Source organism: Pan paniscus, chromosome 6 (genome assembly GCF_029289425.2).
Source record: "Pan paniscus chromosome 6, NHGRI_mPanPan1-v2.0_pri, whole genome shotgun sequence".
Lineage (NCBI taxonomy): Eukaryota > Metazoa > Chordata > Mammalia > Primates > Hominidae > Pan > Pan paniscus.
In genome coordinates, this window is record NC_073255.2 from 178703011 (window position 1) to 178729815 (window position 26805).

Consider the following 26805-nt stretch of genomic DNA (forward strand, 5'->3'; position numbering starts at 1 on the left):
TTGGTGGCCTCTAGAATTTTGCTCTGTGCCTAGGAGTCACTAGTGGGGCCATCACGGCGAGCGGGGAGCTTAGGCTCCACGGGGCCACGTGGAATCAGGGAGAGGCATGGAGCAGCTCAGGGGGCTAACCATTCACAGCCTGGGTTGCATGGTGATAACTCAGAGCCTGAAGGAAGGCAACCTGGAGTGTTGATAGGTTCCTCATGAGGGAGATTTCAAGTTTGCCCATTAGACAACTTTTCGGTGTTCTAAAACTTGATTAACCTCAGGAGGGAAGGATGAATGTTTTTGGCAGCTTTTCCTTGACAGCATCCCTGGTATGTCTCTGAACTTGTACAAATTGTTCCTCAGTGAATACTCATCCTTGGAGACAGATAAGGGAGTGAGAGAAGGAAGCAAAGAGAAGGAGAGAGATAGAGACAGTTAGACTGTCTCCTCAGCACTCGTATTTCTGGACTTTTGCATAAGCTTCTGTATGAGGACAGTATCCTTCACTCTGAACGGAGACAGAAGCAGCTGTTCCTGTCTCCTGAGCATAGCTCAGCACTAGGTGAGCGAGAGATAGCCTGGGCTGGTCCTTGGGGAGCAGTAGAACTTTCCAGTCCAGGCTGCTTCTCCGGAGGTGAGTGTCTTCCAGAGGGGGTTCCTTTCTGTGAAGTAGACAGTAGGAGAGCATCATGATGGGAGGGCCGGGGCTTGGCTGCCTCCTAGAACAAGGATACCTACAGCCTGAAGACTGGACAGTGGGAGTTGCATAGAGGATGAGCTCTATAGCAAAGCCTCTCTCCAGAGCAGAGGGCAGAATCATTTCTTCTCTGCCCTGTGCTGGCGAGAGGCACAATGCTCTGCCATTACCCAAGTCCCTGCTCTCTCATTTCTCCCCATTCCTTCCATATATCTGCCTGCCACATAGTAGGGGAGCTCCAGGGAGAGAGATTGCGGGTTGACTTCATGTTGCTTCAGAGAAGAATGAATGGAGAGAAGAAGAGTCAGGCTGTATAGTCCTTGTTCATTCACTGATTTTTTTTCTTTAATCTATTCATTGATATATTCATTTAAAATACAGAGTGCATACTCTGTTCTAGTGTCAGACTCTGTTCTTGGCACTGGTAATACAACAGAGATGAAGTGAACGAGAAAGAGAAATGACCTACCTATGAAGTATTTAATTAAATATTGGATTTTGATGATAAATTAATAAACAAGTAATAGTATAATGTGACTGGAGATGTTGGTGAGGACAATTAGTATGAAAAATATAGCCTAACACAGGTTTGAGAGGAAGGTGTGCCTGTATTGTTTTAGAGAAGCTGAGTGGGAAGGGGCCCATAAAGAGGAAACATTTGAGCAAATACCTGAATGTGGTAAGGGAAGGAGTCCAGACATTCTAAGGAGTTCAGAGTGATCCATTTTGGTGTCTTCTGACACTTTTTGTTGCCCCAGTAGTCTGGAGAAAACAGGGGGTCACGGAGGAGCAGATCTGCTCTGTGGAACTTCCAAGCTGCTCTAACAGACTGAGACCATGGCAAGTTGGATGCAGGCACAGACTTCCCATTGGGAGGTCTTGTCTCTCTGCTGAAACTGGGGTGCTGAGAACTGGGAGATGCAGAGGATAAGTTACCTCCACACCACAGCTGTTTTCTTGTCTCCTGGCCCTAGGGTGGAGGCTGTGTTGGGAGTTGAGGATTAAAGTTCCAGCCTCTTCACTCCTGGACTCCTCCTCTTCCTCTTTGTCATCTCATAACAAGAGAAATCAAAATCTCAGAGCTAGAAATTGTTAACTGGGAGCTGATCAGACTCTGTCTGCGTGGGGGAGACACAGTCACTTAGATAAGAGGTGGAGATGGCTTTCATTATAAAAATAAAGAGGAAGAAGTGGGTAATCCACTCAAGGGAGCTGGTATCCCAGAGGTCGGGGAAAGACTCAATACTTTGTCTTAAAATGGCTCTTACCTTGTGACAATGTCCTGGATAGACCTCACTTCCCGACATCACCCCCCAAAATGGTAAATATAACTGAAGTGAAAACTTTTAAATGAACATAATGCAAATGGAGCCTGTGTTTAGAGGATACAGAAGAAAAAAGTAACCATGCCTGTGTGAGATTGGCTAGGAATACTTTATTTATTTATTTTTTGAGACGGAGTCTCACTCTGTTGCCCAGGCTGGAGTGCAGTGGTGTGATCTCGGCTCAAGCAATTCTCCTGCCTCAGCCTCCTGAGTAGCTGGGATTACAGGCGTGCACCAACATGCCCGGCTAACCTTTGTATTTCTAGTAGAGACGAGGTTTCACCATGTTGGTCAAGCTGGTCTCAAACTCCTGACCTGGTGATCTGCCTGCCTTGGCCTCACAAAGTATTGGGATTACAAGCGTGAGCCACCACACCCAGCCAGGAATACTTTCTTATAATTGTTTAGATACATTAGGATTTGCAAGATGGAGACATAATAGGCAGAGAAGGCAATTTAGTTCCACCCAAGATGATAGAGGCGCTGGTGTAAGTGAACACGTTGTGATCATGGAAGCAGACAGGGTGACTGGTGAGAGCAGAGTTGGAGGCAGATGTCTGGTGTATTGAGAAAGAGTGCATACTAGGGTGGGTGGGTTTTCATGTTTACCATTTGGTATTCATAACTGGATTTCATCTTCTTGAACATATACATTTATCTTCAAAAGATATATATTCTTCATGAAGTATTTGACATCAACATCGTGTAGAAAATAGTAGAGTCAGGTTATGGAGTTGAGGAGCAGGAGAGGAATGTTTTTTCAACCTGAAATGTCCTTAATCTTTTTAGGATGAGAAGCAGTTGTTCTCTCTCTTTTGCTCTCTAGATTTCACAAGGAACAAGGGCTTAGAACTAAATGTTGATGAATTACTCTAGTGCCACTGAATTTTATCTCCTTGGCTTCCCTGGCTCTGAAGAACTACATCATATCCTTTTTGCTATATTCTTCTTTTTCTACTTGGTGACATTAATGGGAAACACAGTCATCATCATGATTGTCTGTGTGGATAAACGTCTGCAGTCCCCCATGTATTTCTTCCTCGGCCACCTCTCTGCCCTGGAGATCCTGGTCACAACCATAATCGTCCCCGTGATGCTTTGGGGATTGCTGCTCCCTGGGATGCAGACAATGTCTTTGTCTGCCTGTGTTGTCCAGCTCTTCTTGTACCTTGCTGTGGGGACAACAGAGTTCGCATTACTTGGAGCAATGGCTGTGGACCGTTATGTGGCTGTCTGTAACCCTCTGAGGTACAACATCATTATGAACAGACACACCTGCAACTTTGTGGTTCTTGTGTCATGGGTGTTTGGGTTTCTTTTTCAAATCTGGCCGGTCTATGTCATGTTTCAGCTTACTTACTGCAAATCAAATGTGGTGAACAATTTTTTTTGTGACCGAGGGCAATTGCTCAAATTATCCTGCAATAATACTCTTTACTCTTTTCACGGAGTTTATCCTCTTCTTAATGGCTGTTTTTGTTCTCTTTGGTTCTTTGATCCCTACAATTGTCTCCTACGCCTACATCATCTCCACCATTCTCAAGATCCCGTCATCCTCTGGCCGGAGGAAATCCTTCTCCACTTGTGCCTCCCACGTCACCTGTGTTGTGATTGGCTACGGCAGCTACTTGTTTCTCTACGTGAAACCCAAGCAAATACAGGCAGCTGGTTACAATCGGGTAGTTTCCCTGATGGTTTCAGTAGTAACTCCTTTCCTCAATCCTTTCATCTTCACCCTCCGGAATGATAAAGTCATAGAGGCCCTTCGGGATGGGGTGAAACGCTGCTGTCAACTATTCAGGAATTAGCCTTGCTCTGAGGACTTTTACATGGTAAAGCACTTAGTATGGATTCTAGAATAATCTGAAAAGAACTTGCTCATCTTTGAACTGCATCATAATTATTACCATTATCAAATGATTTGCATGCAACAAAATACTTTTAAGTTACAGCTACGGTTTTTAGTATGGTTAGTTGTTACTTGAAACTCAGTCTATTATTTTTAAGACATGTCTTGCTATCTAGCTATCTATCTATCATCTGCCTTTCTTAAGATATGATGATTTCACAATTAAACTTTGAAAAATTAAATGTCAGAGATAGACTATCTATATAGTCTAGAAAATAGACTAGTGGTTGCTTAGGGCTGAGGGGAATGCAGACATAGGGTAGTGATAGCTAAGGGGTACAGGCTTTCTTTTTGAAATGATGGTTGTAAATATCTATCAATATACCAAAAATCATTGAACTATACATTTTCAATGAGTTAACTTTATGGAATGTGATTTATATTTCAATAAAGCTTTTGAAAATAGTATATTAGATCATGAAGAAGTATTGTGAAGAAAAGTGAAACAGGAATGAAAGGGAATATCTCTTGCAGGAGTGTTGAAATTTCAAATAAGGTTTTCAGGGAAGGATTGAGAGAGGTAAAGTGGTGATACATTCGGAAACTTGTTAAAGAACATTCCAGGCATAGTGAGTAATAAGTGAGAGATCCTAGGGAAGGCATAACAAAGATGCTGAAATGGAGTGTGCAAAGGAGAAAGCAATTGCAGTCAGAGTGGTAACTGGAATGCAGACCATGTAGAGCCTTGTGATCCTCTTTTTTTCCAGGTATGCAAAAAGATAATATTATTTTACTATTTTTTCTTTTTTTTAAAATTATACTTTAAGTTCTAGGGCACATGTGCACAATGTGCAGGTTTGTTACATATGTATACATGTGCCATGTTGGTGTGCTGCACCCATTAACTTATCATTTATATTAGGTATTTCTCCTAATGCTGTCCCTCCCCTCTCCCCACACCCCACGACAGGCCCTGGTGTGTGATGTTCCCTGCCTGGTGTCCAAGTGCTCTCATTATTCACTTCCCACCTATGAGTGAGAACATGTGGTGTTTGGTTTTCTGTCTTTGTGATAGCTTGCTCAGAATGATGGTTCCAGCTTCATCCATGTCCCTACAAAGGACATGAACTCTCATCCTTTTTTATGGCTTCATAGTATTCCATGGTGTATATGTGCCACATTTTCTTAATCCAGTCTATCACTCATGGACATTTGGGTTGGTTCCAAGTCTTTGCTATTGTGAATAGTGCTGCAATAAACATACGTGTGCATGTGTCTTTATAGTAGCATGATTTATAATCCTTTGGGTATATACCCAGTAATGGGATCACTGGGTCAAATGGTATTTCTAGTTCTAGATCCTTGAGGAATCACCACACTGAGCCTTTTAAGGATGTTTGCTCTTTCCAGAAGCACATTGGAAAACCATCACAGGGGGCTGAAGAAGAGTGACAGAATCTGTTTAATGTTTTAACAAGATCATCCTGGTTGCTGGATGAACAATACACGAAAGGACAATAAAGGGAGAAGGATGAAGGCCAGATGGAGATTGCATCAGTTAGATTTTGCTATACGAGAGATAACCAGAAAACTCCAGTGGTATACAGTGATAAGTTTTTATTTTTGTGCTTAGAGTTTCAGCTGATCTAGGGTGGCTCTGCTGATCTCAGGTGGATTTGTTCGTGAGTCTAAGGGTTGGATGGGGGTTGGCTGACCTAGGCTGGGCCCACATTTGAGGTCATGAAAAGTGTGCCTTTGATCTCATGTGGCTTGGCCACAACATTTTTAAGGCACCCTTCTCTGACTTGCGCAAATTTTTATTCCCATATTATAAATGAGTAAACAAGTTCTGAAAAATTAAGTGGGTTGCCTACATTAAGCTTCTAGCAAATTGAAAAGCTACTTCTTGGATGAAGATCTCAACTTCAAATCCTCCACAAAATGCTTCTCCTAATGTCTAATGCCATTGAGATACATAGAGGAATGTTATTTAATATGTGCAATAATTTTTTGAGATAGGTATTACTACCCCATTTTATCAGTAAGGAAATTAAGACCAAGAAAGGGTAAGAAAACTGTACTGATTCACACAGCATATTAGAAACAAAGTGAAAACTCAAATTCAGTGGCTTGCTAAATTTTCATTGCCTTTTTTTTTTAAAGCATGCCACTGCTATCTAATAAAGATCACATATATCTAAGCTTGCAAGGATCCAGGAACTCTCCCAATGATGAACTTAAACCAAAGCCCACGTATTCCCTATCTACTCCCCACTCCCACCCCAGGCCATTGGGCTCCTTTTAGAACCTGCACAGAAGTGTCTCCTAATCTTGGGGGAAATTAAACTGTCTACTAAAGAAATCACTAGATGTCTACATTTCCTGATCTTAAAAGTTTGCAGTTATTCTGTCATGAAATAGGAAGTGAAGCAACTACAGTTCTCTCTTCTCAAAACAGAAGGATTAGGATTTCCTTTCTGTTGTCTGAGTTCTGGGGCTTGCCTTTGGCTAGAGTTCTGTTGATATTTTTCTCCACCTAGACTCAGCCTTTCTTCCCTTCTCAACGGTAGCACTTATCCTTTCCCAACACAGTCAGAGAACTTGTATCTCCACCGGCTACTAATATAATTCCAATTTCCACCCCATCTCAAACACAAATTACTTCTGGTAATTCCCTTCAAGCAAGTTCTGACACCTGATGTGTTATCTCATGTTAAAAAATTGTAAGTGGCCATGCTAAGGAGCCAAAAATGATGAAACCTAGGAATGCAGAAGCAGAACTTAGTGTTGTAATAAAAAATATGATTTACAACAATCTTGTTTGGTATACATACAATGATATGTACAGTCATTACTGTGGTACATTGTTATTAGACACAAAATGGTATGTGCTATACTTAGGTGACTATTATTTCCATCAGTTTTATACATGGTCTTCCTTATGGTTTAATTATTCTTACTCAAAACACAAAAGGCATCTCTTTTCTCTTTCTTATGCACCAAGCAGAGTATATAGCTGATGTCTTGTGAGTGTGGAGAACAGCCAGGGTACTCCAAGACTTTTCTTCCTCTTTCTTGCCTTTCTTCCAGTGTGGCCAAATGAACTCCCTGTTTCCTGTCTTAGGTGATTTCCATTTGACCCTGATGTTCCCTTTTTACTATGTGCTTATTCCTTGCCCCCAGCCAATGTTTCCCTGAGCAGCCCTTCTCTTTTTCTACTGCTTCGTCGGCTGGACCAGTTCTAGATCAATGTGATGCCAACCAGTGCCAGGCTCCTTGGGGTCAGTAGGCTGTGCCTGGTATCAGGCTTTCTCCAGAACTGAAGGGACGAATATATTGTGATAATTGTTGCCTAAGAGACTATCCAAAATTTTAAAAATATACTCAACAAATACAGCCAGGTACTCAAAACCTTCAGAGCAAAAGAAGCCTGCTTACCTAAATTTTGGTTACAAAGGAGTTACATATGTTATAATGGAGTTTCAGAAATATGACAAGGGAATTTTTAGCTTAAGTGTCTCTTCAGGGCTTTGCTGAAGAACAGAAATCTAGTGTGTTTGGTTCCCTTGGCTGCCTGGTTTTCTTCAAAGGGGTCTCCAAGAAGGTTCCTATCCTGCCCAGACCTCTCTCCATTCCCATAAACAATGCTGCTGTCCGTGCTTCTCCAAGCTCAGCACTAGGAGCCCTCCCCAAGGTCAAGCCTTAGTTCAGACTGAGGAGAGCCTCTGCTACCCTGGCTTGTGGAGTTAGGAGGGGCATGTGAATGGGGTTCCCTTGAGAACAGAGATGAAGTCACAGGACCTATGTTTATCTCTCTTCCACCATGGTAATCCCTAAATAATGTTTATAATTTCTCACTCTACAGTTACTCCCTAGTAGTATGGTATACTCTGAGGCTAAAATAAAACAAACCCTGTCAACAGACTAGGCCTTTTTGATCAGTCAGAAATGCTCAGTACTACAGAAGCAGACCTCATCTCTATACCAACTGAGTTATTTCCATAAAACTGATCCTGTCTCCTGGAGATGGCTAGCGTCCAGTCCCCCAGTGCAGAAGAAAGAAGCTCAGTTTCCCAAATGGGCAAGGACCGCTACTGGTAGACAGATAGGTAAGTAAAAGAATCATTGGCCAGATGACCTATATGGATTCAAAAAGAGTTGCAAGTATAGTTCTTGTCACAGGGAACTGTGATCATTTGGCATTCTTCTCACAGATCCTGCGGTAGCTGATGTCACATGATGCAGCATCAAATGTCTTTGTTAGGCCAATGGTCGCACAGTTGAAATTCTGATTCTGATTGGTAACACTAAATGAGAAAACAAAACAAAACAAACAAACAAAAAACAAAGCATGGTGATGGCCCATCATTTTAGCCCAGCCTCTTCCTGATTCCAGAATGAGAGTCTTGCAGGAGTTTTGCCTTGAAGGGCAGCAGACTACCAGGCCCACACACGTCTCCATCTGGGTAGCCTCCTTTTTAGCTCAGATCCCTTTCCTAATCCAGCTCCGCAAATGCAGCTCTAAACCCACCCTTTCCTGTCAGCTCTCCTGTGAGCTTGTATGGATTCACAGTCTTGGACTAACTAACTCACTCTGGCGTTCGGTTAGAAGCATCTCATGGGCTGTCTCTTCTTCCAAAAGTACTGTTTAGGATAGTATGCATGTTCACAGCAAGAGGACAGGAAGGAAAAGGAGAGAGGTTGTGCATCCCTTTCCAGACCATAGTGGCCTCAGAAAAACTTGGTGGAGGTATTTGTTGGCTCTCCCACCTCTTTTTCTGTCATTCAGTCTGTTTCAATCTGACTGAAAAGACTCTGGTTTCAGAGAAATGTCATGTGTTTTGGACTAGCTTTATGATATTTAACACATTTCTAAGCTTTTCTTGTCCTCAGTTCAACTGTCTGTGAAATGGGGAGTGATAAAATCTTTTCATGTAGCATCATGGGGAATATTTCAGGAAACAACATATGCAAAGTGTTTAGCATAGTGCTGGCATTAGCAGACACTGAATAAATGTCAATTTCCTCCTCTCTGTAGGGAAGCCCAATTACAGGCTGGGGGACTTGACTTGACCTCTGTCTGAATCACTGTTTTTGTATAAACACTGGGAAGATTATTGGTGTTCTCACCAATCCTCATCTCCATGGAACAATTCACAGGAGACAGCTCTTGGGGGTTAGAAGTTCATAGCTTTAAGACATAGACAAGTTGCTTATAATAACCTTTCTTAGATAAAGAAGGCATATCTGGGGAAACTTGTATGTACTTTGTAATAAAATGTGATCTGTGGGTTAAAAGACGAAGCCCTGTTGATCAGTCGGAAACGCTAGTGTTATAGAAATAGATCTCATCTCTATACCAACTGGGTTGCCTCCATAAAACTGACCCTGTCTCCTAGAGATGGCTAGCATCCAGTCTAGACTCGTATCTAGTCTGTTTGAAGTCAAGAGACTGAGCTTTTTTGATCAGTCAGAAATGCTCAGTGCTATAGAAACTAGCATCTATAGAGAGCTACAAGATACATCAAATGAATGCTATGTAGGTGGATTTGTTTGGATCTTGATTTGAATAAAATAATTTGCTATATGAATACTCTTCTTTCTCCTTATGAAAGTTTGATCTCTTTCATAAGAAAACATTTATTAAAATGTGTCTCAGGGAATAGATGGGTTGGAAGAAAGGAGAAGAGCAGAACAGAGTCAAGTGTCAGCGTTTGAGCTATTCCAGGGTGAACCCACCAATCTCAGGTTTGGTCTTTTGAAGCAAACCAAGATCCCCAGGAAACTGTGGGATGTTCACGTACTTGCCGTTGAACACAGAGTTGTTGATCCATCGCCACCTTTTCTCTTCACGATGGTAAATTAAGCCAATAAAATACTTCTCAGCATCAGTTATGTCCTGAAGAAACTTCTAGAAATTAAAAAAAAAATTTCACCAGTGAGTCTTTTAATGATGCCTCTCTTGAGCCAATGTGCCCATGATTATATCTGATCCTGGGAATAAGGAAGGCCGGTAGGGAACTCTGGGACCGGCTATAGCTGGGACTCACAACTAACCCTAAAGAAGTCATTGTCAAGATTCAGAGGGAATTTGGAAAGCCTGAGGTCTTATTAAAACACAGATTGCTGGGCTCCTGGTTAAGTAGGTCTAGTGAAGGGAACCAATAATTTACTTTTCTACAAAATGCCCAGGTGATACTGATGTTTCTGTCCAGGGACCACACTGTGAGAATGAAGGGGAAGGGGTACTGTACAATCTAAAACAGGGTCATTTAAAAAAATATGTCATGCTTCTATCCATAGGATTGTTTTTGTTGCCAGAAATTTTGTATGCTAAGTGAGGCTGAACCAAGAGCTAATAAAATGTGTTTCTATATGAGTACTTAGGAAAGGAAAACGGTGAGATTTAAAAGTGTATTGCTTTTAAAAGTGTAATCCAAGAAGAAATAAGCAAGTGCCTGTCGAATATTTGCTGATTTGACACTAGTCCTAGACATCTTTGTTCTGTAATTAATTGGTGAGTTACAAATCATTTCAGCCAGAAGTGTTTCCTATACTTGTCACATACGTCCCATAATCAATGGGTATCCAAGTCTTATTCTTTCCATCCCCATGGCTATTTCCTTAGTTTCTCGCTTTTCAATGTTCTCCTTTTCTGAAATATCTTATTTCATTACTTTTTAATTAATTACTGAATGTTCTCATTCACCAAACATCTCTCAAGTGTCTATTATATGCCATGCATTGTGTTAGGCTGAGGATGTGGAAACAAATATATTTCTCCTCAAAGAAATTATGATCAAGAGGGTTGGCAAACTACAACCAGTGGGCCAAATCCAGACTTCATCCTGTTTTGGTAAATGTTTTATTGGAATGCGCCCATGCCCATTGTTTACACATTATCTATGGCTGCTTTCAAGTTACAACAGCAGAGACCAATGCCCTGAAAAGCTTAAAATGTATGTTATCTGACCCTTTTTAAAAAAAGTCTTCTGACCCATGGTCTAAAACCAGAATCCTTAATGCTGAACTCTCATGCTGGAAGCCATGGACGGTTTCCCAGGAAAACTATGAAACCACTAGAATGTTACGAAAAATATTTTGCTTATGTAATGTTTCTGGGAAGGGGTACATAGATTTTATCACCATTTTTAAAAAGTCAGTGGTCCCATCATGTTTGAAGAACCACAGGTTTAATGAGGGAAGACAACCAACTTAACTAGCATAAGGAGGTATCTCAGGTGTAGTACTAGGAAATTTTATACTGGATCGGAAGAGGCAGAAAGGAGGAAGCGATCATTCTACATAGATCTGAAGTTTTTCTAGAATGATAGATGAGGTGATACCTGAGATGAATTTTAGGAGATAGCTAAGTTTGTCAGACAAACTGTCGGGGAGAGTATGGACTTCCTGGAAGAGAGCATGGATTATAGGCAGGTGGGGAAGCAGCCTGGAGCACTTGAGGAACTACGAGATGCTTAGTGTAGTTAGTGCAGAGGTGGCAGGGAGGTGGTTTGAGAGACAAGGCTGGAGCAAAGGCAGAGGCGGCACTGTGCAAGGCCTGATATGATGTAAGATACATTGGATGTGCTTTGGTCAAGGAATAGGCTGAGGTGGACATCCAGGCCAAAGTGACTCAGCGAGTTTAGGGAGCAGGCATATATATATATATATATACTTGTTATATAACCTATTTGTGTAAGCTCATGCTTAGCTCAGAGCCACTATTGTTTGAAAAAGGTATAATTGACCTGCCGATGCTGTGCACGCAACTTGGCTTGGCTCAACGTGCCTTGACATGGTACAGGCTCTGGTGCCCAGAGAAAGAGAGAGAGAACCAAGGCTGTCCATCTTGCAGACTGATAGAGGGCAGCCAGGACATGGCTCAGCATGCATTCATGCCCGGAGGGAGAAAGAGTTAAGCTGCTGACCCTGAACGCTAAGGGAGAGCCGGCTGCGCAGCTGTGAATGGGAGCGGCTGGAGCAAGCAGCTGAGACAGACAGACGGAGAGTATGAGAAAGCTGCTGATAAAAGAGCTGCTGAATAAAACTACATTTCACCTGTGTATGGCCCCCCGAGTGTTCTTTCAGCTATCTGCCACCCACCCACTCCCCTAGGACCTTAGCATGGGCTGGAACCTGACCCTGAGTGTGACATTTGGTGTGGTCATGAACCTGACATATGCCATGCTAGGAGAACTGGCGTTTAACCCACTTTAATTTGGAAAATGGTACAGTTTAGAGCCTTAGAGGTATTATAATGTCAGTTCTGAGGAGGATAGCTAGAAAGAGTGCAAAACTGGAGGCAAGGAGATGGATTAGAAGAATTCTGAAGAAATCCAGGTGAGAACTGAACTATTTGTTGTTGGCATAGAGAGAAAAGGACTTGTTTAACAAATAATTGAGGAAGAAAAGAGAAGGTAAAGTCCCAGAAAACTCTTAAGCCTTCAATCTTGGGTGACATGAGTACTCACCAGTATTTGGAATGCAACAGGAAGAGTGGGGGGGTCAAATATAATTGACTCAGTTTTGAACATAGTTAGTTTGTGGGCCTCTTGAAACATCGAAGTGGAATTTGGTATACTTGTTGGGAGGAGAAGGATGAGCTGGAGATACAGACTTGAGAGTCACCAGCAAACCATTGCCATGATGACCTTTGTCTTTTTCTTTTCCGTTTTTTTTTTTTGAGACAGAGCCTTGCTCTGTTGCCCAGGCTGGAGTGTAGTGGCACAGTCATGGCTCACTGCAGCCTCCGCCTCCTGGATTCAAGCAATTCTTGTGCCTCAGCCACTTAAGTAGCTGGGATTTCAGGCATGCACCACCTCACCTGGCTAATTGTTAGCAGAGACATGGTTTCACCATGTTGGCCAGGCTAGTAGTGATGACCTTTTTCATCACCAAGGAAAAGGTACATGGATGTGTTTTGGTCAAGCAAATTGGGATCCACAAAACTTAATGGGTGTGGCAGACTTGTCACACTTGCTTCTTCCCGTTGCCTTCCCTCCTTTCCTCTTTTCATTCCCCTGTCTTTCTCCTGCTTTTCTATCTTAAGACATTTTCCCTTGCTACCTGGGTACTTAGCCCTAGAGGGTTTGTAGCATCCAGATCCCTTGGTCATCTATTACCAAGATTCAGAAAGGAGATCTTCTTACAAATTCTTCTAAATCACAGGAGGACTTTCTAGAGGAGGAATAAAGGGATAGAAGCGAGAGAAGCAAGAGTATAGTGTATGTAGCACGGATTAGAGTATGGGTTTTGGAGTCAGAGAGATCTGAATTCAATTCCACGTTCTGTTATTTGACCTTGGGCAAATTACTTTTCTGTGCCCTAGTTGCCATTTATAAAATGTGGATAATAATACATCCTCATTATTATTATCATGATCATCAACTGCAAATTCAGTTCTATGACCTGATTCTTACTTTTTCACATTACTAATTTTGTCAGTTCACGTCTTCCTTGTTTACTATGCAGACTGGGATGGTACATTGACATCACATCTATAAGGTATTCTTTTTGTTGTTAAACAACTTTTATACACATCATCTCATTTGGTCATTTGCTTCACTTTAAATGTCTTGGCCCATCCCCAGGATGTCAGCTAATTACAGTGCGCTATAGAAAAGACCACAAGGTGCGAATTTCTGTGGTTAAATGAAACTGGAAAATCATGCTGCTTCACTGCTACTAAGAAGAATCTTCTAACCTCCAGTCCAGAACAAATAGCTTCAGTTTTTCAGCCAGCCACCTCTCCATTCCTCACTCCATCCCATCCCTACTCCCCCAAGTTTCCACCCCATCCCACCCACTGAGGCTGTGTGGAGTGTGTGGCTTTACTGTACCATTCCAGTGTTCTCACCAGTTTCTCTGGCGTGTTGACAATTGCCAATGTGGATCCTTTTCCTCTGCAAAAGTCCCTGCTTTCATTCCAAGATGATTCAGAAGTGGATAAGAAAAAACATCTTGCTTGATAAAATTCCCAGTCTTTGGGGCAGACTGAAGAGGTCCAAGAAAGGAGAGTACGAGTTTACTGGTTTGGGTTATAAATCCTGCAACTAAGTCATGAAACAGTCATACATATTTTTGCTTTGTTTTAACAATTATATTGGTAAAAATTATTCTCCATCCAGGAAGAAATTCCACCCAGTCTAGTCTGGTTCCTTGACAATAATATAAGGAGAATAAGGAGAAGAGCGCAGTGGCTGAATAAAGTTTCCATTAGTCATCCCCCTACAGGAACACCAAATTTGACAACTATCTACACACAAAAAAGCACATATACATACATGAGAACAAAAAATCAGATGAACACTCAGTACCTGGATAGCTGAAAGAGGCACTGCAGCAGGTAGGAAAGATAGTCTTGAACTGCTGATACCACCCCCACCCTATCCCTGCTGCAGTGACAGCATGGCATGGTAAAGTCTATGTGCATGGGAGAGGGAGTGTGCAGGGATTGTGAGACTTTACATTGGACTCAGTGCTGCCCTGTCACAGTGGAGGGCAAAACGGACCAAACTCAGCTGATACCCACCCATGGAGGAAGCATTTAGATGAGCGCTAGCCGGAGGGGAATAACCCATCCCAGTGGTTGAAACCTGAGTTCTGGCAAGCCTCGCCACTGTGAGCTGAATTGCTTTGGGGCCCTAAATAAACTTGAAAGGTAGTCTAGGCCACAAGGACTGCAACTCCTAGGCAAGTCCTTGTGCTGAGCTGGGCTTTGAGCCAGTGGAATTAGGGGGCACCTACTGAGATACCAGCCAGGGTGGCCAAGGGAATGCCTGTGCCATTGCTCTCCAAACCCCAAGCAGCACAACTTGCAGCTCCAAAAGAGATCCTTTCTTTCTGCTTGAGGAGAGGAGAGGGAAGAGTAAAGAGTACTTTGTCTTGCATCTTGGATGCAAGCCACAGTAGAATAGGGCACTAGTCAGAGTCGTGAGGTCCCCATTCCAAACCCTAGTTCCTGAAAGACATTTGTAGAGACACCTAGACATACCCTGGGCCAAAAGTGAATCCTCTGTCTTGAAGATAAGTACACAGTCCTGACAGGATCCCTTACCTGCTGATGAAAGAATTCTTGGGCCCTGAATAACAAGCAGCAATACCTAGGTAGTATGTTATGGGCCTTGGGTGAGACTGAGATGTCTTGGGCTTCAGATGAAACCCAGCACATTCTTCTGCTTGAGAAAAGAAGAGAGAAAAGTAAAGGGGGCTTTGTCTTGCACCTTATGTAACAGACTGGCCACAGAGAAGTAAAGATCAGCTCTTGGGGTCCAAGATTCTAGGCCTTGACTCTTGGATAGCATTTCTGGACCTGCCCTGAGCCAGATAGGAGCCCACAGACATAAAGCGTAGGTTCTAGGCCTGGCTGCATTCGTGACAAGCTGACCAAAGAGCCCTTGTGCCTTAAACAAAAATCTGGCAGTGACCCTGTGGGCCTGTGATGGTAGTGGTCATAGGGTGAAGCTCCTCTGCCTGCGGAAAGGGGAGGGAAGAGTGGAAAGAACTATGTCTCATGATTTGAGTTTCAGCTCAGCCACAGGAGGACAGAACACCAGGTAGATTTATAAGGTTTTTGACTCCAGTCCCTGGTTCTAAGATAGCATCTCCAGACCTATTTAGGGCCTGGTGGAACTCACTGCCCTGAAGAGGAGGACACAGGCTTGGCTGGCTTCACCGTATGCTGATTATAGAGCCCTAGGACATTGACAAAACATAAGCAGTAGCCAGGTAGTGGTTACAGTGGGCCTTGGGTGAGGCTCAGTGCTGTGCTGGCTTCAGGTCTGACCCAATGCAGTCCCAGTGGTGGTGGTCACAGGGATGCTTGTGTCACCCCACTCCCAGGTCTGGGCGGTTCAGCGCAGAGAAAGAGATTCTGTTTGGGAGAAAGTAAGGAAAAAGAATAAGAGTCTCTGTCTGGTAATCCAGATAAATCTTTCAGATCTTATCCAAGACCAACCAGGTGGGTACCTCTACGAGTCTGCAAGACCCATTACTGGGCTTGGAATGTCCCTCATGCAGATAGAGCTTAGTTCACAACACCCAAGTCCTTTTGAATACCTGGAAAGCCTTCCCAAGAAGGATGGGTATAAACCCAGACCATGAAGACTACAATAAATACCTAAATCTTCTATGCCCAGACACTGATGAACATCCACAAGTATCAAGACCATTCAGGAAAACATGACCTCACCAGTTGAGGTAAATAAGACACCAGGGACCAATCCTGGAGAAACAGAAATATGTGACCTTTTAGACAGAATCCAAAATACCTGTGTTGAGGAAACTCAAAGAAATTCAAGATAACACAGAGAAGAAATTCAGAATTCTATCAGATAAACTAAGAGATAGAAATAATTAAAAAGGATCAAGCAGAAATTCTGGAGTTAAAAATGAAATTCACGTACTGAGGAATGCATCAGAGTATATTAATAACAGAATCAGAGAGGTCACAGAAGTCAGAGGAGACAAAAAAGAATAAGAAACAATGAAGCACACTTGTAAGGTCTAAAAAATAGCCTCAAAAGGGCAAAGGTAAGAGTTACTGGCCTTAAAGAGGAAGTAGAGCAATAGATAGGGGTAGAAAGTTTATTCCAAGGGATAATAACAGAGAACTTCCCAAACCTAGAGAAGGATATCAATATCCAAGTACAAGAAGGTTATAGAACACCAAGTAGATTTAACCCAAAGAAGACTACCTTAAGGCACTTAGTAAGCAAACTCCCAAAGTTCAAGGATGATGAAAGGATCCTAAAAGCAGCAAGAGAAAAGAAGCAAATAATGTACAATGGAGCTCCAATATGTCTGGTAGCAGACCCACAGTGTTACTGGGCTTGGGATGTCCCCCAAGTGGAAATCTTATAGGCCAGGAGAGAGTGGCATGGCATATTTAAGTTGCTGAAGGAAAAAACTCTTTACCTTAGAATAGCATAGCTGATGAAAATATCCTTCAAACATGAAGGGGAAATAAAGACTTTCCCAGACAAATAAAAGCTGAGGGATTTAATCAACAGCACATCAGTCCTATAAGAAGTGCTAAAAATAGCTCTTTAATCTGAAAGTGAAGGACATTAATGAGCAATAAGAAATCATCTGAATATACAAAATTCACTGATTATAGTAGGTACATGGAAAAACACAATATCATAACAGGGTAACTGGTATGTAAAGTATCTTAAGTAGAAAGACTAAAAGATGAACCAATAAAAATGATAACTACAACAACTTTTCAAGACATAGACAGTAAAAACAAAGTTATAAATAGAAACAACAAAAAGTTAAAAAGTGGGAGACAAAGTTAAAATGTAGAGTTTTTATTAGTTTTCTTTTTTTGCTTACTTGTTTGTTAATGCAAGCAGAGTTAAGTTGTTATCAGCTTACAATAATGGGCTATAAGATAGTATTTGCAAGCCTCATAGTAACCTTGAATCAAAAAATATACAGTAGATATATAAAAAACAAAAAGCAGGAAATTAAATCATACCACCAGAGAAAATCACCTTCACTAAAAGGAAGACAGGAAGGAAAGAAAGAAGGAAGAGAAGACCAAAAAACAACCAGAAAACAAATAACAAAATGGCAGAAGTAAGTGCTTACTTATTAATAATAATATTGAATATAAATGGATTAAACTTTCCAATCAAAGTACATAGAGTGGCTGAATGGATGATAAAACAAGACCTAATGATCTATTTTCCACAAGAAACACACTCCACCTATAAAGACACATACAGACTAAAAATGAAGGGATAAAAAGAGATATTCCATCCCAATGGAAACCGAAAAGGAGCAATAGTAGCTATACTTATTTCAGACAAAATAGATCTTGAGACAAAAACTGTAAGAAGACACAAAGAAAGTCACTGTATAATGATAAAGGGGTCAATTCAGCAAGAGAATATAACAATATAAATATATATGCATCCAATACTGGCACACCCAGATATGTAAGGAAAATATTATTAGAGCTAAAGAAATAGATAGCCTCCAATATAATAATAGCTGGAGAGTTTAACACTCTGCTTTCAGCATTGGACCAATCTTTCAGATGGAAAATCAACAAAGTAACATTGGACTTAATCTATACTATAGACAAAATGAACATAATAGATATCTATAGAACATTCTATTCATCAGCTACAGAATACGCATTCTTTTCTTCAGCATATGGATCATTCTCAAGGATAGACCATATGTTAGGTAACAAGACAAGCCTTAAAACATTCAAAAAATTGAAATAATATTAAGCATCTTCTCTGACCACAATGGAATTAAATAGAAGTCAGTAACAAGAGGAAGTTTGGAAACTGCACAAATACATGGAAATTAAACAATATGCTCCTGGATGACCAATCAGTCAATAAAGAAATTAAGAAAGGAATTGAAAAACTTCTTTTAACAAATGATAATGAAAACACAACATACCGAAACCTGTAGGATATTAAGATGGAAGTTTATACCTATAAGTGCCTGCATCAGAAAAAAACAAGAAAAAAGAAAAACTTCAAACCAAAAACCTGATGACAAATCTTAAAGAACTAAAACAGCAAGCACAAATTAAACCCAAAATTAGTAGAACAAAAGAAATAATAAAGATCAAAGCAGAAATAAATTGAAATGAAGAAAACAATACAAAACATCAATGCAACAAAAGTCGGCTTTTTGAAAAGATAAACAAAATCAATAAACCTTTAGCCAGACCAAAAAAAAAAAAGAGAAAGAGATGACCCAAATTAATAAAATCAGAGATGAAATAGGAGACATTACAATGGATGGCACAGAAATTCAAAGAATCATTAGTGACTGCTATGAGCAACTATATGCCAATAAATTGGAAAATCTAGAAGAAATGGGCAAATTCCTAGACACATACAACCTACCAAGATTAAACCGCAAAGAAATCCAAAACCTGGACAGATCAATAACAAGTAATGAGATGAAAGCCATGATAAAAACTCTCCCAATAAAGAAAAGCCCAGGATTCAATGGCTTCACTGCTGAATTCTGCCAAGTATTTAAAGAAGAACTAATACCAATCCTACTCAAACTGTTCTGAAAAATAGAGAAAGAGGGAATACTTTGAAATTTATTCTATGAAGCCTACATTACCCTGATACCAAAACCAGACTAAGACACATCAAAAAATGAAACTACAGGTAAATATACCAATCAATATTGATGCAAAACACCTCAACAAAATACTAGCAAGCTGAATTCAACAATGTATTGAAAAGATCATTCATCATGACCAAGTGAGATTTATCCCAGGAATGCAAGGATGGTTCAACATATGCAGCTTAATCAATGTAATACATTATATCAACAGAATGAAGAACAAAAACCATACGATCATTTCAATTGATGCTGATAAATTATTTGATAAAAGTCAACATCCCTTCATGATTAAAACTCTCAAAAAACAGGGTATTGAAGGAACATCCCTCAACAAAATAAAAGCCATATATGACAGACCTACAGCCAGCATATATTGAATGGGGAAAAAATGAAAGCCTTTCCTGTAAGATCTGGAATATGGCAAGGCTGCACTCACTTTCATCACTGTTTTTCAACATAGTGCTGGGAGGCTTAGCTAGAGCAGTCAGACAAGAGAAAGAAATAAAGGGCATCCAAATTGGAAAGGATGAAGTCAAATTATCCTTGTTTTCAGATGATATGACCTTATATTTGTAAAAACCTAAAGATTCCACCAAAAAACTATTAGAACTGATAAACAAATTCAGTAAAGCTCCAGGATACAAAATCAACAGACAAAAATTAGTAGCATTTCTATATGCCAACAGTGAACACTCCGAAAAGAAATTAAGAGACTAATCCCATTTATGATAGCTACAAATAAAGTAAAATATCTAGGAATTAATTTAGCCAAAGAAGTGAAAGATCTATACAATGAAAACTATGAAACATGGACAAAAGAAATTGACAAGGACACCAAAAAAATAGAAAAATATTCCATGTTCATGGATTGGAAGAATCAATATTGTTAAAATGTCCACTCTACTCAAAGCAATCTACAGATTTAATGCAATCTTTGTCAATAACCCAATGACATTATTCACAGAAATAGAAAAAATTATCGTAAAATGTACATGGAACCACAGAAGACCCAGACTGTCCAAAGCTATCCTAAGCAAAAAAATAACAAAACTGGAGGAATCACATTACCTGATTTCAAATTATACTACAGAGCTTTAGTTACCAAAATGCCATGGTACTGTCATAACAACAGACATATAGACCAGAACAGAAGAGAGAACCCATAAATAATTCCCTACATCTATAGTGAACTCATTGTTGACAATGGTACCACAAACATGCATTGAGGAAGGGACAGTGTCTTCAATAAATGGTTCTGGGACACTGGATATTCATGTGCAGAAGAATGAAAGGAGACCCTTATCTCTTGACATATACAAAAACCAAATCAAAATGGATTAAAGACTGAAATCTAAAATCTCAAGCTATGAAAATACAAGAAAACTTTGGGGAAACTCTGTAGGACATTGAAGTGAGCAAAGATTTCTTGAGTAATATCCCACAAGCACAGGCAACCAAAGGAAAAATAGATAAATGAGATCATATCAACTTAAAAAAGCTTCTGCCCAGCAAAGGAAACAATCAACAAAGTGAAGAGACAATCCACAGAATGGAAAAAAATGTTTGAAAACCACCCATTTGACAAGGTATTAATAACCAGAATATATAAGGAGCCCAAACAACTGTATAGGAAAAAAAACCTAATAATCTAGTTAAAAATGGGCAAAAGATCTGAATAGACATTTCTCTAAAAAAGTTGTACAAATGGCAAATAGAAATATAAAAAGGTGCTCAACACCATTCCTCATTATAGAATTTCAAATCAAAACTACCGTGAGATATCATCTCAACCCAGTTAAAATGGCTTTTATCCAAAAGGCAGGCAATACCAATGCTGGAAAGGATTTGGAGAAAAGAGAACCCTCATACACTGTTGGTGGGAATGTAAACTAGTACAACTATGGAGAAGAGTTTGGAAGTTCCTCAAAAAACTGTAAACAGAGCTACCACATGGCCCAGCAATTACACTCCTAAGTATAGGCCCAAAAGAAAGGAAATCAGTATATTGAAGAGACATCTGCACTCCCATTTTTATCGCAACACTATTCACAATAGCCAAGATTTAGAAACAACCTAAGTATCCATCAACAGATGAATGGATAAAGAAATGTGGTACATATACACAATGGAGTACTGTTCAACCATAAAAAAATCAGATCCTGTCATTTGCAACAACATGAATGGAACTGGAGGTCATTATGCTACATGAAATAAGCCAGGCAGAGAAAGACAAACTTCACATGTTTTCACTTACTTGCAGGAGCTAAAATTTGAAACAATTGAACTCATGGAGATAGAGCATAGAAGGATGGTTACCAGGGGCTAGAAAGGGTAGTTGGTGGGGAGGTATGGGGGAGAAGTGGGGCTTGTTAATGGGTACTAAAAAATAGAAAGAATAAATAAGATCTAGTATTTGCTGGCACAACAGGGTGACTATAGTCAAACATAATTTAATTGCAGATTTAAACATAACTAACAGTATAATTGGATTGTTTGTAATACAAAAGATAAATGCTTGAGGTGATGGATACTCCATTTACCCTGATATAATTATTACATATTGCATGCCTTTATCAATATATATCATGTAACTCATGAATATATATACCTACTATGTACTGAGAAAATTAAAAAATAAAAGCCAAAATAATATGTACAAAGAGAATGAACTGGAAGGTCTTTATGGTCCCTTTGAGCAAAAAAATTCCATAAGAATAAAGACAATGGGAGAAATCTCTAAGAATTCAGTGCATGAGAACCTAGGGGATGGGGAGTAGGTTGTAACCATGCACTTTACCTGTTCCATAGCTCCTTGTGGTAATGAAGCCGTTGGGACTTGGGGAACTGCTCCCAAAAATCTGTGAGACTAAAGTGAAAAGTAAACCTAAAGGTTATGGTATAATGAATACAACACAGAAACAGAAACATCAGAGTATGGGCTGTGTGACTCTGAATCATGGAGATGACAAGAAGCTCTTGGCCACTCTGAGCTAGAACATTTCAAATAATTTCTTTCTTTGAGCCTTCCATCTAACTACTGTCATTATTTGTCATGCTTGACACCCAAATCCTATTTCATGTCTCCTTTTTTTGATGTAGCCATAGGCATCAAATCCTGAGAAAAAGAACAGAAGAAAGGAAAAGTAATGGAGGAATTTAGTATCAGAGAGAAACTCTCACAGTCCTATCGTATATAAACCTTTGACAGTGTTTTCTCCAAAGGACTGTTTGGAGTACTTCTCACCCAGGCTCCACACAGCATCTTTGCTGTTCTTTCTATTTCTGGTGTCCCAGATTCAGTATGAAAATTCATAATCCTGGGCAACTCTGGGACTCTTTTCTCATCAGCACTGTATTAGCGCTAAGGATTGAAGCTAATTGGAACAAAATTTCAGGGCCAAGTGGATATTAGCAGACAAGGAAGCAGGTGAACTTTAGGGAGATTTTCTATAAGCAGGGACGGGTCCATTCATTTCTAGAAATCCATATAGGGGCCTCATTTCCCTGGGAACACTGGCTGTCTGAGCAGGCAGCTGCAGTGGCTTCAGAGGCTGGTCAAACATCTAATCGGGCTGCCAGTTATTTGTCCATTGTGGTTGAAGACCACTTTACTCTGACATCAAATTAGTTACTTACATTTATCTTAATGAAACAAATTGGCATTCACTTTTTATTTCAGTACCCCATTTATAGACTCTAAGATGTAATAGCCTGGTTTTCATCAGAAACTACTTTGAGATTATAACTTAAGGACTCAATACATATTTTATGAGTATTTTCTCCATACAGCTCACTGTATTGGGTTGCCTCTGTTGATACTAAGATAAATGAGAAACGGTCTTTCTCCTAACGATGTCAGTAGTAATAGGTGTCTTAAGAGGAAGTGAGAGGATGTTGTTGGGAAAGGCTTCAGAAGGAAGCTGGTTTAATAGGGAGAGGAGAACCATGCCCCACTCTTCTCTCTATCTCCCATAGCTACTGGCTATTAAGCACTTTCACATTCTATTACAATGATTAGATATAAATCATCCCCATATCCAGGAGAAAAACTAAGGATCAGAAATTTCCCTCAGTCTGCTCTTGGTTTTCTCATATGTAAAAGAAAGGGAATTAATTAGAAGATCTTTATGGACCCTTTGTACAAAAGAATTTCTTGGGAAAGGAGGCTGTGTGGAAGGTCTCTAGGAATTCAGCATAGAAGTAGCAGGAGGATGGGGAAAAGATTTACCACCATGCAGATTACCTGTTCCATAGCTCCTGGTGGTGGTGAAACCATCGTTACTTTTGTTAAAAATCTGTGGGACTGAAAAGAAAATCAGCTGTTGGCTCAGCCCCAAATGTGACTGCATGATGAATATGACAAACAAGTATCAGCACAGGGGCTGCTAGGGTACTGTGACTATTAGTGGGAAATACTGAACTCTCTGACTCAGTGAAGATGCATAAATGTGGTTTTGTGACTACGTTCCCTTATTCATATTTCTGTCCTGCTGTCTGACATGCTAGGAATTGCACCTTCAGATTGCATCATGAGGAAGACACCTCTTAGCTAACTACTGCCTCCCACTCACGTTTCCTTCCTCATTTATTTTCCCTACTGGCTTCTGGGGCTAGAGAAGATTCTAGTTTCTGATTGCAGTAAAATCCTTTCATAGGAGGCTTCTTTAACTAGGCATTTGGATGAATTAATTTATATGTATACAAAGAGAAATTTCTTTCTCAGTTAAATCCTGTTACATTATACTTCAGCTCTTACCATGGCCTTGTCATTGGGTTGAACTGGAGCTGTATTTTAGATTTTGCCAACAATAACAAGCGCTGCCAAGTACTTCAGCTGAGATCACCCAAATAATACTCTACTAGCAAAAGCTTTGCGTGGCGTTCTAACCATCAGAAACTGGTAAGTTCTATATCTCCAAGGTAGACCAAGGAGCCTGGCCCACTGTGTGTGCTGGGGAGTGAGAAAGGCATTGCCAATTGACCTCAGGTTGGGTCAGTTAGTCTCAGGTGGAAAGACTTGGATATGTAACCTTTACACACAACCATGCATTCTGAGAGAAGAGTCAATGAGCAAGACAACATGAAGTTTGGGGCAAGAGGTTGCTCAAATACTCACAATAAAGTAGAAATAAGGTCATTCCAACAACTTTAAGCACTACCACAATAAGCCCAGAGATGATCATGTGCCAGTTCATGATGAAGGAGCTGCAGGGGCCTGTGAAGATTAGAGCACAGCAGCATCAGAATTCGGGTACAAGGCTGCTTTTCACTAGGACATATCCCAGCCTCTCGCTCAGAGTACCCAAAGCAAGGCAGGCTTGGAAGACAGGCATGACATTGACAGGTACCAGGAGGTGACCCAACATGGGCCGCGAACACAGAAAGAACCATGTATTGATTGGAGCCTTGGAACTTGGCATACTGCCTCTCCTTCACTCATTCCCTATTCCAGGCCTCAGCCTTGCCCTGTTTGTGGCCTCCTAAATTCTGTCTAATAATTAAACCCTCTCCTGTATTTTGAGAACCCTTATCCTTGAAATGACCCTTGTTCCCAAGGACCTTAGTCTGTAGCCTTCACCATACTGACTTAAGTTGTCAGAAGCCTCAATCTTCCAAATACCAGGGGTAGGTGAGAGACAGGACAGGCATCCCTGAAGGTCTTGGCATTGGTCAACAGTCCATGCAGCCAAGACAGACAGACAGACTCACCTCTTTCTCCCTGGAAGGCTAGGCTTGCTTGCAGATGGGGGTCTTCCTGGTGGCCTAATGCTTGGTGTGGCAGGCAGGGGCCCCGTCTCCTGAGAATATGCTCCTTTTGCCCAAGCAACGTTCTTCCTTCTTCACAGTCTCTGCCTTGGTAGCATCCCCGAGAAATACCTCTTCCTGTTCAGTGGGGTTCTTGGCAAAGGGAGCAGGCGGGGCAAAGAAGGGAAGAGACTCTCTAGCCCTAGTGGTGGCAAGAGCAGACTTCCTGCCAGGAGAGTTCTAATGCAGAGGAACATTTTAAGGACAATTTGGAAAACAAAATACCTCAATACAGATTCACCCTTCCTCTGTGTCTAAATCTCCTTGAAATACAGTGGGAAGAGAAATGTAGTAAAATTTTAACAAACATTGAATCTGGATAAAAGGTAGCTGGAAGTTATTTGTACTTTCCTTACAACATTTCTGCAAGTCTGAAATTATGTCAAGTTAAAAATGTTAAGAAATCCAGTTGAAGACACTAATATGAATGAGCAGGTTCTTGCTGTTCCATTTGCTCCATTTGCTGGAGCTCTGCTCATTCCCCTTTATCATGGACTCCTCTCTGGCACCACCTGCTCACCTTCCAGACCTCATGGTGGCTCTTCAGTGTTTCTTGAACATGGCACTCTGCTGGATACAGCAGTGGGCTGGGGTGAACAATACTCAAGTCCTATTGTCAAGGAGTTTTTAATTGCATGTTAAATTTGAAAATTTGCTTTTATTTTCCCTACTATGAAAACTACTGTGCTCATGACAAAAAAATGGCTGGAAAATATTGACAAGGAAAACTGAGAAAACAAAAACATTTATAACCTTGTACATTTAGTTATAGTCATTGCTAGCACCTCAGGGTGTATCCTTTCGAGATGAGTAGGTAGATAGAAAGATAGTTGGATAGATAGATAGACAGAAAAACACTGGTTCACAAAGAACAATGGGAACATATTGTACATATTGTTTTGTAATCTATCTGCTCAAGATTAAGCTAACACTATGTTATATATATCTTTTCATGTCAAAATATAGATTTTGATAATGTATTATTTAATATGTGCATAGCATTCAGGTATAAAACTATATGATTTATTTATTCAGGTGTAAAAGTATATTATTTCTTTAACAATTGCATAACCACAAATCTTCTAGTAAAGTGTGGTGGACAAGAACAAAGTTTTAAAAATCAGTCCTGCTTTTGATTCCTGGAGCTGACCTTCACTAGCTGAACATCCTTGATTAAGTTACTGAGTCTCTTTACCTTCCATTTCTTTATCTATAAATAGGAGTAATTATAGTAAATACCACATAGGATTGTTCCGAGAAATGAGCAAGATAATGCTTGTAATTTCAATAGCGTGATACTCAGCATCTTAAACATAAATCCTTAGTATTCTAACTATTTTCTAAAACTTTTCTAACTATTTTCCCAATGCACAGTGAACAGCTAAGTGCATGCATCCTTTTACATGTCCTTAATAACTTTCTTGGGCTAAGTTATCAGAAATGTAAATGCTGGATCAAAAGACATGTACATTTGGAGGGCTTTGGAACATTAAAGTTGTGTTTCGTTTTACTTGGATAATCCTCTGTGTTTTTGAAAAATCTCATTGAACCTGATTTATCTGGTCACAAGGTAATTACTTCTAGACCCTAGATTTGCTGTCCAGAAGGATCCACGTATTTGTTGGACAATAAATATGGCCAATTATGCCAGCTATGTTAGGAAGTATGGGATTCAGGAGACTTGGTTATTATTATTTAGAAAGATTTTAACAGAGACTTTCTGAATAACTTAATAAAATCTATACACTTGGATAGCAAGTGAATCTTTTATAACAAAGAGGTATAAGAGATCTTTCAAATACCATCAAAAGAGAAGAAAATGTCATAGTGTAAAAGGATGTCCACAGAAGTTTTGGGGGTAGTACTCTGACTGATGCATTGTGGGACACCTCTGCTCTGCTAGAAAATCTAAAGAAAAATCTAAATTCTTGTTCAAGGCTTTGGACTGCAATGCTTTTCTTAGACTCGACATTATCAGAAACCATGCTAAAAAAAAAGCCAATACCTGCAATGGCAAATGCCACTGA

The 26805-nt window shown here is 40.3% G+C and overlaps 2 protein-coding genes across 2 annotated transcripts; one reads left to right on the top strand and one right to left on the bottom strand.

Annotated features, from left to right (window-relative positions):
* The first annotated feature begins 2866 nt into the window (after positions 1 to 2866).
* Positions 2867 to 3818, top strand: LOC100992163 (olfactory receptor 9A4-like). The gene is given in 2 exon segments (XM_008965941.2): positions 2867 to 3439; positions 3441 to 3818. Coding segments are annotated over 2 exon segments (951 nt in total).
* Positions 3819 to 6159: 2341 nt separating this feature from the next.
* CLEC5A (C-type lectin domain containing 5A) lies at positions 6160 to 24803 on the bottom strand. Its single transcript, XM_003813369.3, has 7 exons — positions 24683 to 24803; positions 24090 to 24188; positions 23217 to 23276; positions 21771 to 21839; positions 13719 to 13855; positions 9664 to 9770; positions 6160 to 8166 (listed from the first exon to the last, which is right to left on the bottom strand). Exons 2-7 carry the CDS (start codon positions 24166 to 24168, stop codon positions 8052 to 8054), a joined length of 567 nt encoding a protein of 188 aa, XP_003813417.3. The 5' UTR covers positions 24169 to 24188; positions 24683 to 24803; the 3' UTR covers positions 6160 to 8051.
* Positions 24804 to 26805: the final 2002 nt, after the last annotated feature.

Excerpts from the sequence above, each read along its gene's own strand:
- CLEC5A (XM_003813369.3), bottom strand. The coding sequence starts at position 24,168 with ATGAACTGGCACATGATCATCTCTGGGCTTATTGTGGTAGTGCTTAAA. Across the intron at positions 23,277-24,089 it reads GACCTTATTTCTACTTTATT|TCCCACAGATTTTTAACAAA; the intron begins GTGAGTATTTGA and ends TTTTCTTTTCAG. Across the intron at positions 13,856-21,770 it reads CACAAGGAGCTATGGAACAG|TCTGCCCCAAAGACTGGGAA; the intron begins GTAAAGTGCATG and ends GGACCTCTTCAG.